Raw genomic sequence first — 13,320 nt, 5'->3', positions numbered from 1 at the left:
GCATGAAAATTTACAGCCAAGTTATTTGAATACACAATGCACCCAACATCAGCATTATTGCATTTAAAATATGATTGTCCCCTACTATCACTTGCCATAACCTGCCTTTTTTTACTCTAAAAAATACTTTTTTCTTAACGATTTTCAGGCACTAGTTAAAGAGCAAGACTTAACAGTTAAAAACTGTCAAAGAACTATGGCCCGGGTGTGAGGTGTAGTGTGTGATTTCTGTTACCTGAGTGACTCACATTTTTTGCATCTGGGGATGGGTTAATTCTTTGCATTCCATAACCCTACAAAGGAATACTTCTCATAAGGTACATGTACACATGAGCCTGGATCAGGCAAAAATGTCAGAATTAAGGTTTGAATTTGCAGTACATGAATTATTTTTATCAGCCAATTATGTCTTTGTCAGCCAATGCAGTGAGTAATGTTTTAGGTATCCTTTAAGAATCTGAAGTTACTGAGTCAGATCAAATGACTTTGTTTATATGACCATATCATAGTCATGCTTAATTACATTTAACATTATATTTTTTAAGAACACAGTACAAACAAATACACAGCTTATGTTGTTTCAAGGCATGCACATGGAAAGAGTGATGATGCCCAACCCAAAGCAACCTAATGGAGATTATTGGGTGAGCTTGTGGAAGACCCATTATAAACCTTTAACAAGCAAGTATTTGCAATGCATATAAATGAATGCATTTACTTGTTTTTACATTTCAATTGGCTATATCACTGATCCATGCTAATGCATGTTATTCCAGATCATGGCCTGCTGTTTCATTAACATTCTCAATATTTTAGTCATTAAAATAGTTAATGTAGAAGAGTGCCTTCTGCTCCAGTGAATTGACTGATTCTTCTAACACAGCTGTCCAAATTCTGTCCCTCCCCTCCTGTTTGGAAATGCAATTAAAATTAGGATACCAGGCCGCAAAAAGTTTCCACTCATTAGGCTACCTCTCCTGTGATGTCAGCAGAAAGGTAGCAACAGAAGTAGGGAGGGAGGGAGAGAGGAGGGCAACAAGGAAGAGAACAGAAGAGCCCAGTCACTTGACTTCAACCACAGCTGCCACCTCCAGGCAAGACATCACTATCATTCTCAACAAAAGTAAGTGCAATTTTACCATACAAATTGTCTTTATAAGTGTTACATCTTTGCGCAGTGTTGCAGGTCTTTAGATTGCCAGGGATTTCCCTGAAAGAAGGCCAAAGTGCCAAATGTACCATGTTGCTATGGTTGCAGACAGGTGCTAGAGCAGGCACTGGAATAACAACCTTTTACATTTCACATGTGCAGTAGACTAAAAGAAACTCGAAACCAAATCATATATATTTATATAATTATTTATAACTTTTCTAAAACATTTTTGAACAAAATGCTTATAATGCATGGAGGTATATCCACCAACTACTTATTTTATTATAAGTAATGCTGTGCAATTGGAGAGATATATGATAGAGAAAAGAAGAAAACATTTCTTTTAAGATGTAAACGGCAATCCTGTTTACATTTCATATGCTAATCAATAATAAATATTTATCATATATTGTAGTTAAATAATGCAATTTATGATGTATTTACACAGTCTAACTACCTTCACTTCTCTTGCATATTTACATGTTAGGCAAATTTAATTGCCTACTACTAACTCAACAGAGATTAAATACGAAAGTTTTGCATTTTTTCCTACCTAGTTACTGTGGTAGTCCAGGATAACTTCCATTACGTGATGTTCTTTCTTTCTCTACCATATATCACCACAATTAAGTAATAAATCAATTAATTACATTCATCCTGTTTTCTTCTCATAAGTGAAGAGAATTTTCCCTCTACATCCCTATAAATTGTTAAATAAGTGTAAATAAAATCAAAGAAAGTGTTCAATTTTAGAGGACCTGTTAACATAAAAAGTGGTTTCCACAGCCTTTTTCCTAAGAGAGGTTGTGCTGTTTACTCTGGGGATGAGTAACACGCTGTGCTCTGCTTTTATACCCATGGGAGTTTCTAAGAAAAACAAGTTGTTAATTGTGTGTGAGCAACAGGTCCCCCTGAAAGTGAGCGTTTTTGTAACTTAGAGTAGGACATTACACTACCTTTTTGTATATGAACCTATGAGTGACTTGTTATCTGTCAAGTATTATTTGTCAGTATCTATTTAAATAATTATAAATTATAAACTATTATTAATAATAAAAAGCATTCTTATTAATAATTAAAAATGGATCATTTTAGATTAAGGAGTGAAATCAAGTAGCTCAATATACTTAATGTTTCCTAGAACAAAACTAATAATAATAAAAATAATAATAATAATCAATAGATTTTTATAATATCTACAGCTAGGAGAAAGGTTAACCAACATGAAAGAAGAAGAATTATGAAGAATTGCATAACAGTTTTTTTATTTACTTGCGCAGCTGGATAACTTTAATTAACTGATTGTTGGGCATTTTTAACACAACAATATAAATTGTTAAAAAAATAAATGTGCAAATTGATTGTAGCAACATGACAATGAACAAACTAACATGTCATTGTATGTTTACAGGTGAAAAAAGATCACAACAAAAAAAGAAATGAAGGGCTCTGTACTAATACCTTGCACTACTGGTAAACATAAACAGCCAGCATTCTATATAATTAGTTCTCATCAGAAATGTAAATATATGTAAAACATTTATAAAATAATCAAATGGTCTGTGCTAATATATTAAATAGTAGTCAATGCAGATTGACACTTTCTTTTTTTTTTCTTCCTGGCAGCTTTCCTTCTTTTTGTTTTATTGCAAGCAAGTTTGATTTTGTATGGAAGTGCAGTGGAAACTTCCACAAATTCCACAGATTATCCAATGAATATTACTTCCAATATGACTGTAATGAATAATATGACTTTAAATACTACAGTGGCTCCCCCAGCTTACAACACCACTACAGGTAAGTAGTCACTATAATAAAATGTTCAAATTATCTGATTATTAAGAAGTTTAAATATTAATGCTTGCAAATATAACCAATAAACAAAAGGCAGTGACAGATGGTCATGTTGTCTGACAAGCAACTAAAATAATTGACTTTAGCTAATAATTTGGTACATTATTTGTAGGCACAAATGGCACAAACTCAACAATGGTGAGTAATAAAAGAAGCAAGTTAGCTTTAGACATTAACAGACTGGAGTGTTTACTGAGACTTATTCAGTTCCTGTCTGGTTTTCAATAGGTATCCTGTCGAGTCCTCTCTTGTAATTACTCAGCATGCTACAGTACATTTATGAGCACAAATGTCACCACTTGCTCTGCTGCTGAAAATCTCTGTGAGGTATAAGTTCTTACCACATGTACTATTTAAATTTGTTAAAGATTTCTTAAATAGTGCAGGTTTACTATATATTTATGTCAATTCCATACTACACCATACAATGGATAATGTGTGGTTTTCAAAGCAAATGTGTTGCAATGCTAATGAATGAGCTAATTGTTATTCTTTTTTGTATTAGCTGAGAAGAGATGGCGATGCAACATATTCGGTGAGGTGCACAAGCACCTGTCTTAGTGCCTGTGCAAACACCTCTCAGAACAACTGCTCCATTAATTGTTGCTCTGACAATTGTGTCAACTTCACTCTAAACAGCTTTCTCAACTCTTCTGTCATAAGTACTTCTTCTCTAGCTTTTTCTTTTTTGTAATCTTAATAAGCTTTACCTAAAGGGCAAAGATATATAGATATTTTTGTTGTGTAGTGACTACTACAATGACTCCGACTACCACCATCACCACGGCTAAGAGTTCTACTGTTGCATCCACTACTATGGCAACCAATGTAAGAATAAACTGCTCTACGGAAGACAAATCATCTCGTTAGATTTATTTTATATGCTGATTTATTTTTTGTAATTTCACCATCAACAGGGCAAGAAGTGTAATAAGTTTACCTGTAATGGAGACAACTGCTATCAAGGCAATGCTAATGTTGGGATGTGTGCTCCTGGTCAGAACTACTGTATGGTAATAAAACATTATATATAAATAAATACATTAACATATTTATCTATGTACTTTCTATGAATTAAATTAAAATATAATCACAGACAAAAATGTCAATGAGGTGAATTTACCTTGCATGTTGTAATGTGTGTTTCCTCATAGCTGAAAAAGACATCAGTTGTAACTGTAATGACCTGGACAGCAAGCTGTGTTGAGGACTGCAGTAAAGAGACAGTGTGCACATCCTACAATACCAACTGCATCCTAGAGTGTTGTAATGCTAATACCACAACTTCCTGCCTCAAGCTGAATGGCCAAACTTACATTCTTGGCTCTGGCGTTATGGCTCCATGCTCTTACATGCCACTTCTGTTGTCTTCATTTTTCATTTGGTTAATGATAATGGGAAGATCGACAGATTAGACTATAAGTGCAATGAGCCTGTGTGGTGTGTGAGTGTTTGTGTGTGTGTGTGTGTGTGTGTGTGAGAGAGAGAGAGAGAGAGAGAGAGAGAGAAATTGTCTGCTATTTATTAAGCTGTATGTAAACGAAAGCATATGCACGATATGTTATATAACGAGAGAAAATATATATATGATCAAAGAATATTTATAATTTAATTATGTACATTTCATAACTTAAGGCCTTAAGGTACAAAAAGCATAGCGAGAAATTGTGTTATAGCTGACAAATTTAATATATACATTATCTGTCTTAGGTTAGAATGTTTTCTTTTGCATTTGCATATAACAACATGGCTTGATGTGCAGCACACTGTCCAATCAATTGGGGCATTTTGACCCATGTCTATTATTCTGTGATGTTTGGGTAATGTGGATTACTATTTCTTTCTTCTTCTGCCAAATCATATAATAATAATAATAATAATAATAATAATAATAATAATCAGACAAGTCCATTGAGGTTGTTTTACAGTTTAACCCTGATGCCATTTAGATAAAGAACTAACAACCACACAAGAAGTAAGTAAATTGCACTTTATAATTATACTACATAAATATGTGGCAGAGGACTTTTAGCTAAAAAAAAAAACATTTAAACGGAAAAATCTATTGCACTATAATATTGTATAGTCATGTCTACATTTTATGGTTCTTATTGTGAACATTAATAAAAGTTTGATTTTTGCTTTATAAGAATTTTTGAATATTCAGAATCAAACTAGTCTAAAAAACCACCAGAATTACTCAAGAGAACATTTTATCATACATACTCTAGCTTAGATTTAGAGACTCGTTTTAACAAGGCACAAAAATAAAGCAGAAATAAAATTTATACTGTCCTATAGGGCGTTCCCGGGCTAGGCTCCAGATTCGTGCAACCCTGAGCAGGATAAAGCTATTGTTGTACATGAATGACTAATTAAAAATCAATTATTTAATACTTTCCACACCTTCAAACTGTTTGCACAGCATTTATGAGGTTTTGACTCTTCCTTCAGCAATTATAGGGACATTTAAAATCTCACTCTCCCAAACTCACTCCATATTTCAAAGCATGTCCAATATACGACCTCTGACTCCTACTGACCACCCAATCAACCAATACTGTAGTTCACTTCTGAAAACTTTTCATTTGCATTTTAAACAGACGGTTTGATGTCTAAAAAATATTACCCATGCTGTCAGTCTTCAGTCATATTATGCTTGCCAGCTTCAGATAGGTACACTCCTAATCAAATATTGCATACAGCAGGTCACTTTCATTTTCATTTATCTTCTATACCGCTTATCCTGTGTTCAGTGTCGTAGGGGCCCAAAGATTCTCCCAGGAGACTTAGGGTCAATCTATTACTGGGCACCCACACACTACAGGCAATTTGGGAACAGCAATCAACCTACTCTGGATGTCTTTGGACTGTCTGAGGAGACCAGAGCACCTGGAGGAAACCCACCAACCACCAGGAGAACATGCAAACTCCACGCACACAGACCAGAGGCGAGAATCAAACCTTCGACCCTGGAGGTGCAATTCGACAGTGCTACCCACTATGCAGCTGTGCAAAGTGAAAAGTGAAATTTTAATTTCAACTTTAATTGAAAAATTTAACATAAGCATACAATTTAAAGTCAGTAATCACCAGTGTTGGGTGTAACGCGTTACAAAGTAAGAGTACTGGGATTACTTTTTTTAATGTAATGAGTAATCTAACGCGTTGAGTCGGCCAATTAAGTACTGTTATTTAGGGGGTTTTTTTGGGTTTTTTTATGTATTCCATGAGCCAGATAGCAGTCATTTCCAATCTATTAGTCTTTGTACTGTATGTGTGTGTGTGTGTGTGTGTGTGAAAGTTATCCTACAAGCCCCGCCCCTGATAACCCGCCCCCCTCTGTTATTCCTGCTGTTATACCCCTATCTCACCTATGCGGTTTGACTAAGCGAGGACCGACGCACGGAAAGATGGAAACCTAACCCTGTAAAGCCCACTGTTGCAGAATTACAACATCACTTTTAACAATTCTAAAAAAAGGCCAGCAAATGTTTTTTTTTCCTCAAAACCACATTTACATATTTAATGGGTCCTATTGTTTGTACTCATGATGCTATTGGATGGAAAAAGTGTTTATAGGTCTGGTCATCTTGCCGTGAACTTACTCTACTTGCAAACTTCGCATTGAGCTGATCTCCTGTTTTTGCACGCCTGGATTTGTCAAGATTTAAGTAAGTAAAATCTCTAAAATATTTTTTTCTATGTTTATTACAATGTCTAGAACATATACATATTTAGTTATTTTAGAAAACATTGATAAAATTTGATTTAGAGGTTATTATGTCTATGTTGTAATTCTACAACGTTGGGTCAGAGTGGTAGCCTGTTGCATTGTTTAGGGACAGGTGTGCATGGTCTTGAATGTGAACCTGTTAGTGCTCTGGGGGGATGCATGTGTCCCTTTTAGTATGATAAGTAGACTATAATAGGCCAATTAGACAGCATTGTTTGAATGTAGTGGAATTTTGATCAGCATTTGCATTGAAATGGTTATACTTTGATGGATAATACTTAGCTCTCTACCCTTGATACATGGTCTACCACCCTGTCTATTCTTTGTTTATCTGCTACAATAAAAGACCTATATGTGTTATTCACATATTTAATTACATTTTTCCAAACCTTTTCAGTTTCAGAATGCCACCAATACAGAAAGGTAATCTATTCAGTGTGCAGGATGTGATTGCTGCAGTCCAAAATGGAGAGAGTGATTTTGAAATGGACTTGGATGACACTGATGCAAGTGATTTAGAGAATGAGGATGTAGGTGAAATGGACAAAGAAAACCACCAACCCATTGACTGCCCAGCTAATGATGATGTGGACATCACGCCCCAACCAAAAAAACACACAGTGCCCCGTGACAGGTTTCGTTGGTTGAAAAAGGAGTTTATCAGTCCTAATACAGATTTTTCTGGTTCAGAAATCACCAATGATGCCACCTCCCTTCTGACCCCACTGGAGTACTTCCAAAAGTTTGTGACGGAAGATATGATTGAGACTCTGACAAGAAACACAAAAAAATGGAACATCTGTAAACACCAATAATAAGGAAATTGAGATGATGCTTGGCATGTACCTGAAGATGGGCCTAATGCAAATGTCTGGAGTCCGTATGTATTGGGAGACAGACACACGGTACACCCCTGTTTCTGATGTGATGTCCCGGAACAGATTCCAATCTCTGTTGACTTCATTACACTTTATAAACAATTTAACTGTGACATGCAGACTGTGACATCAGACAATTTAACTGTGACATCGCTGCAGACACTGCAACAATGGATACACAAACACACTGTGTAGCAAGTGCAATGTTCGTCTGTGCTTCTCAGATGAAAAGAACTGTCTTAGGGATTATCACTGCAAATAAACACATTTATTCAAACCACACTGAATGTGACCAAATAATTATTTCCAAAAATGTTATTAATAAATGCTTATTCATAAAAAATATGATTGTTGTGTGATTATTACTTATGATATATACTGCTATGGGGCTAAATAAGTGAACAACCCTGCAAATAAATGCTTAAATGTTCTGTATACCAGTTCAGGCAAAGTGAGTACAAATACAGACATTCTGCTCACAACTAGGCCCAACGTTGCAATATTACAACATTTCCCTAAAAACTTACTAGAAAATAAAAAATGTGAAAAATCTTTAATTCCTACATCAGAGGCCTCCTAAAACAATATCTGAGAGGTCAAAAAATTTTTTGCTCGTTTTTTTCTATATTTGGGTCTTACAGGGCTAATCACAGCGCCAAAAGTCGCGGTGAATCATGATGAACCGTACTTACGGCCACTGGGCGAAACCGCGTAGGTGAGATAGGGATATGAGTAGTTAACAAATTACAGTATGGGCCAAACTTCGCTGAGTGATGATGGTAGAATAATTATAAAGGTCCTGATTAAAACAACATGCATGAGGAATCAAAAAGAAGTTTTTCATTTTCAGAAAGTAACGCAGTAACGTAACTGATTACATTTGAATACAGTAAATTTTGTAATGTAATTTGTTACTTTAAAATGTAACGTCCGCCAACACTGGTGATCACACATGTAATTAGATATATGATTCGAATATGATATTATACTTTTATTTCACACCTGCTCTAGTACCGGTTAGTAGATGGTTACGACAAATTATATTCTAGTGTATCTAAAATAATGTATAAATGTTGACAGTCAAAACGCAAACCGAATATATTTTTATTTTCAGCTTTACTTTTTAAAAAGGCAATCAGCAACATGTTAGTTTGCGGCTTTGTCCTACTACGTATGCGAGTGCACCAGTTGGTGCATGGAAAATAAATGATTCTACACTCTATGTAGTGCACTCGCTGTGCACTAGTCTGCCGATTTGTACACAGGGCGAGCTGTACGTGTGTGTGACGTCACCCCAGCTTGCGAAACCTCTGCGTGGCAGAGCAGCGGGAGAGCGAAGACGGGCAACAGCTGGGAAAATCACAGTCATGGTTAACTGTCGAGTGAGACCACATTTAAAATGCTTCAAACTTATTTTGCCACGACGGAATATGTAAACATTGATTTAGAATTTGCAAGTGCCATGTCTTACGTGATCTCCTAAGTTTGTTATCCGCTGTAAGCTAGTGGCGTTAAGCTAACGGTCCAGAATAACTTAGCCTGGGCGAGATGGATCAGTCCGTGGCGATTCAAGAGACTCTGGATGTTGGGGAAAACTGCATTATAGTATCCTAGCTTTGTTTAAAAAGTTGCGTTTACAATAAGAATCTACAGTACAAAGTATTATGTTGTTTATTTAAAGTAGTTTCTATGTGCATAGACAACTGGTTTCAACTTCTAAAAATAGTTCTGCAGAAATGTTACAACTGAGAAGAGCAACACGCAGGCCGAGATTTCAGCTCGTGTCATATTGATACTAATAACATAACAAGTGTCCGCTGCACGTCGCTAGGACTACCTTCATTGCATTGACGATTGCTTTTATTTTTAGCTTATTTACATTGCACAGGTTCGGAAATGTGCGTGTTGCAATATTTGAGAAGTTGCTACAACTTGGTGTTTCTCCAACTGCAGTGGGATGAAGTCCAGTCTCAGCTCTCTGTCAAATAGCAGTTGCTTTACTGCAGGCCTGCTCACGATGGCGCTCATGTTTAGGTCTGAGATCATGTTTACATGTGAGGCTGTGGGCTGATTACTAATGGCAAGTTTAAGTCATAAGTTAAGGAGAAAAATTAAGCATACAGAACCTTATAAGCATTTAATCTTCGTTCTTATACTTTGACTTCTTTTGATACGGAAACAGAATTCAGCAAAAATTTCATCTCAACAATTATTTGATTAAGTCTAAGCTCTAAATTAAGTTTAGACCCATACCTTAAGTGTTTTTTACTGCCATCAGTAATCAATAGGGCTGCATGATTTCATAAAAAATTTACATTGCAAGTATTTTAACACATTGATTAAATCTGCAATACATAACTATTACATGTACCAAACAAACTTATTTATATTAGACTAAAGTCTTTTCTCCCAACTGCAATTAGATTTAACAACAAATTCTGCTCTGTGTCAGGAGAGGGACCTCATTCTCTGACAATCACTATAAATAGGGTCATATACATTCTGTTGTTCTGTATTTATTAACCACACTGTAGATCTGTTCAGATCCTATCAGTGCATTTCTTAGATACCCACTTGACTGCAATATTTTAAACAGTGTATCATAGGTCTTATTCTCAGTCTTTGGTATTATTCATTTATTTTCCTCATAGTAATTTTAAATTTCAATTTTAAACTAACCTTTTACACCTTGTTTGCTTGTATCTTGTTGTATAATCAGTGAACTGGCTGCTGTAACGTTACAATTTCCGTTTTTGGATTAATAAAGTACTTATCTATCTATCTATCTATCTATCTATCTATCTATAATCAAATAATGCGCTTACTAGGAGTAGTTGCATGAGGCAACCTATATTTCCGTTCTCATGTGTTTATTAGTTTTTGAAATCTCACTTTCACAACATGTAGTTTTTTTTTCTTTTCCATGCTTTCACATTGACCATGATGCCTACAAATGCTTTATATTAATTATTTATATTAATATTCCAAAAGCACCAAATTGGCCTTTCCTGGTCTCCAAAACTACACACACCACTAATTTAAATCAAACGATGTACTGATAAATGAGACTTTTTATTGGACAGTTTTAACATGACTCTCGGAATCTAATGGTTGTGGTCAGTATACTTGAGGCAAAACTCCACATGAATTACTGACTTTAAAAACATTATCTGTAATATTTTTTTTGTGGTTGGACAAATGCATGAGTTCATATTGTGATTTCAATTTCTATGTGATTCATTTTGCAATACTAGTAATCAGCCCCATAGGCTCACATGTATACATAATTAATCCAAAACAATTGTGTAAAAACTTTAAGTTATGCAGTATCTCAAGGTGGAGTGGTGGTGTGCAGATTTTCAGCGCAGCAATGCTGCGGTTGTATGCATGAGGGTGGGTTAGTTAGTTAGCGTAATTAACAATTGTCAAACATCTGGGATGCAGAGTAATTCATTTAGTCATGTCCCAGTACTGTTGCCATCCATTATTACCACTCTTAAAAGCTTCTCATCCAGTCAGATTACTCTGTCAGAACTGTTGTATAATATGAAGAATTTCCCGTTTATTGAAGAGTATCCACTAATTTTTATTCAAGGTATCTAGCTTTTATTAAGCTCATCTCTAGTCATAAATATTATTAGAAGTATAATTACTAGTTCAGCCTCACTTAATTACTGCAACCATGTTTACTTTTTTTTAAGATTTTTTCTCCCTAATTTAATCGTGTCCAATTCCTCCCAATCACTAGGGCGCACCCACATTAAGGCTACTACTACCACTCAGTCGGGAGGCCCGAAGATTATCACGTGTTTCCTCTGAACCACGTGACGCCAGCCAACCGCATCTTTTCGAACTGCTCACCTTTGGGGCCGGCGTAACACACTTGGAGGACAGCGCTATCCGCTCCTTCCGCTTGCGCGAGCTCACAGACACCCCTGATTAACTCTAGAGGCGTGATTTATGTTGGAGCATGAAGTACCTCTCATCCTCTCTGAGAGAGCTTGGCCAATCAGCTCTCTCTAAACCTCCGGCTGCGAGAGGTTACAGCATGATAGGATGCAACCATGTTTATTAAAGTGTTTGTAAATTTGTCACTGAGCCATTCATTTTTTTTATTGATGTTGTAAACATCGGTTTAAAAGAATATATTCTTTTATTTTTCTTATTATACAGTGAGATTTAGTTAGTCACCAATTGTGTCAAGTTCTCCTACCTAAAAAGATGAGGAGGCCTGTAATTTTCATCATAGGTATACCTCAAGTATGAGAGACATATACGAAAATTAATAACGAAATTTCATCTCAATACTTTGTTATATACCAGTTGTTAGCAATGACAAAGGTGAAACATTTTCTATAAGTCTTCACAAGGTTTTCACACACTGTCGCTGGTATTTTTGCCTATTCCTCTATGCAGATCTCCTCTAGAGCAGTGATGTTTTGAGGCTGTCACTGGGCAACACAGACTTTCAACTCCCTCCAAAGATTTTCTATGGGGTTGAGATCTGGAGACTGGCTAGGCCACTCCAGGACCTTGAAATGCTTCTTGTTGCCAGGGCAGCAAGTGTTGCCCGGGCGGTGTGTTTGTGATCATTGTCATGCTGAAACACCCAGCCATGTTTTTATTTTCAATGCCCTTGCTGATGGAAGGAGGTTTTTATGATGTACACTACCGTTCAAAAGTTTGGGGTCAGTTGCAAATTTCTTTGTTTTTGTTTAGTGATTTATTTTCTACATTCTACAACAATACTGGGGATTTCAAAACTATAAAATAACATATGGAATTAGGTTATTGCTTAACAACAACAAAAACAACAGTTAGTTGTTATTTTAATACACAGAGGTCAGCCTTTTTGTAATAGTTCTTGCAAGAACAGTATTGTCAAGTGCATTTGCAAAATCCGTCAAGCACCATAATGAAACTGGCTCTCATGAAGGCCATCCCAGGAGGGCGAGACCAAAACCTACCTCTGCCACAGACGAGGAGTTCATTTAGAGTTATCAGCCTGAAAAATGACCAATTAACAGCACCTCAGATTAGAGGCGTTTTGAAGTCTTTACAGAGCATAAGTAGCAGATACATCTCACCATTAACTGTTTAAAGGAGATTAATGCATTTTTTGGATGCCTTCAGCATTCCTTTACAATGTAGAAAGAAATAAAAATCAGGAACGATCATGGAGTTAGAAAGTGACCCCAAACTTTTGAACGGTAGTGTATGTTCTCACGATACATGGCACTATTCATTCTTTTCCTTTACATGGATCAGTCATCCTGGTCCCTTTGCAGAAAAGCCCCAAAGCATGATGTTTCCACCCCATGCCTCACAGTGGGTATGGTGTTCTTTGGATGCAACTCAGCATTATGTCTAATTAGAATCTATATGTACTGTAGGCTTAAGTTTATCCCAATAATTTCTATTTCGCTTTCCTCTGACCATATGATATTCTCCCAATCCTCATCTGGATCATCCAAATGCTCTCTAGCAAACTTCATACGGGCCTGGACATGTACTGGCTTAAGCAGGGGGACACGTCTGGCACTGCAGTATTTGAGTTCCTGGCGGCGCAGTGTGTAACTGATGGTAGCCGTTGTTACTTTGGTCTCAGCTCTCTGCAGGTCATTCACTAGGTCGCCCTGTGTGGTTCTGGGATTTTTGCTTACAGTTTTTGTGATGATTTTGACCCCACGGGGTGAGAT

The 13,320-nt window shown here is 36.3% G+C and overlaps 2 protein-coding genes across 3 annotated transcripts in view; both read left to right on the top strand.

The window, feature by feature from the left end:
• Nucleotides 1–1,064: 1,064 nt before the first annotated feature.
• LOC128520931 (uncharacterized) lies at nt 1,065–4,901 on the top strand. The gene is made up of 9 exons (XM_053495382.1): nt 1,065–1,123; nt 2,565–2,626; nt 2,780–2,950; nt 3,120–3,145; nt 3,236–3,334; nt 3,513–3,669; nt 3,756–3,835; nt 3,925–4,020; nt 4,162–4,901. Exons 2-9 carry the CDS (start codon nt 2,593–2,595, stop codon nt 4,420–4,422), a joined length of 924 nt encoding a protein of 307 aa, XP_053351357.1. The 5' UTR covers nt 1,065–1,123; nt 2,565–2,592; the 3' UTR covers nt 4,423–4,901.
• A 4,022-nt stretch (nt 4,902–8,923) lies between these two features.
• The window catches only part of inpp5b (inositol polyphosphate-5-phosphatase B), a 31,062-nt gene continuing 26,665 nt past the window's right edge, over nt 8,924–13,320 (top strand). For both annotated transcript variants that reach the window (XM_053494230.1, XM_053494229.1), the window contains exon 1: nt 8,924–9,226. In XM_053494230.1, the coding sequence (XP_053350205.1) occupies nt 9,170–9,226 (57 nt within the window). In that variant the 5' untranslated portion in view covers nt 8,924–9,169. The remainder of the gene's footprint in view (nt 9,227–13,320) is intronic.

Source organism: Clarias gariepinus, chromosome 4, assembly GCF_024256425.1.
Source record: "Clarias gariepinus isolate MV-2021 ecotype Netherlands chromosome 4, CGAR_prim_01v2, whole genome shotgun sequence".
NCBI classification, from domain to species: Eukaryota; Metazoa; Chordata; class Actinopteri; order Siluriformes; family Clariidae; genus Clarias; species Clarias gariepinus.
Note: the sequence above shows the minus strand (reverse complement) of the source record. Positions and strands in the feature narration are given on the sequence as shown.

What these genes read in the sequence shown, in the direction of transcription:
- LOC128520931 (XM_053495382.1), top strand. Translation starts at nt 2,593, where the DNA reads ATGAAGGGCTCTGTACTAATACCTTGCACTACTG. An exon ending in AGCTTACAACACCACTACAG is followed by an intron (nt 2,951 to 3,119) that starts GTAAGTAGTCAC and finishes CATTATTTGTAG; the next exon opens with GCACAAATGGCACAAACTCA. An exon ending in CTGGTCAGAACTACTGTATG is followed by an intron (nt 4,021 to 4,161) that starts GTAATAAAACAT and finishes GTTTCCTCATAG; the next exon opens with CTGAAAAAGACATCAGTTGT.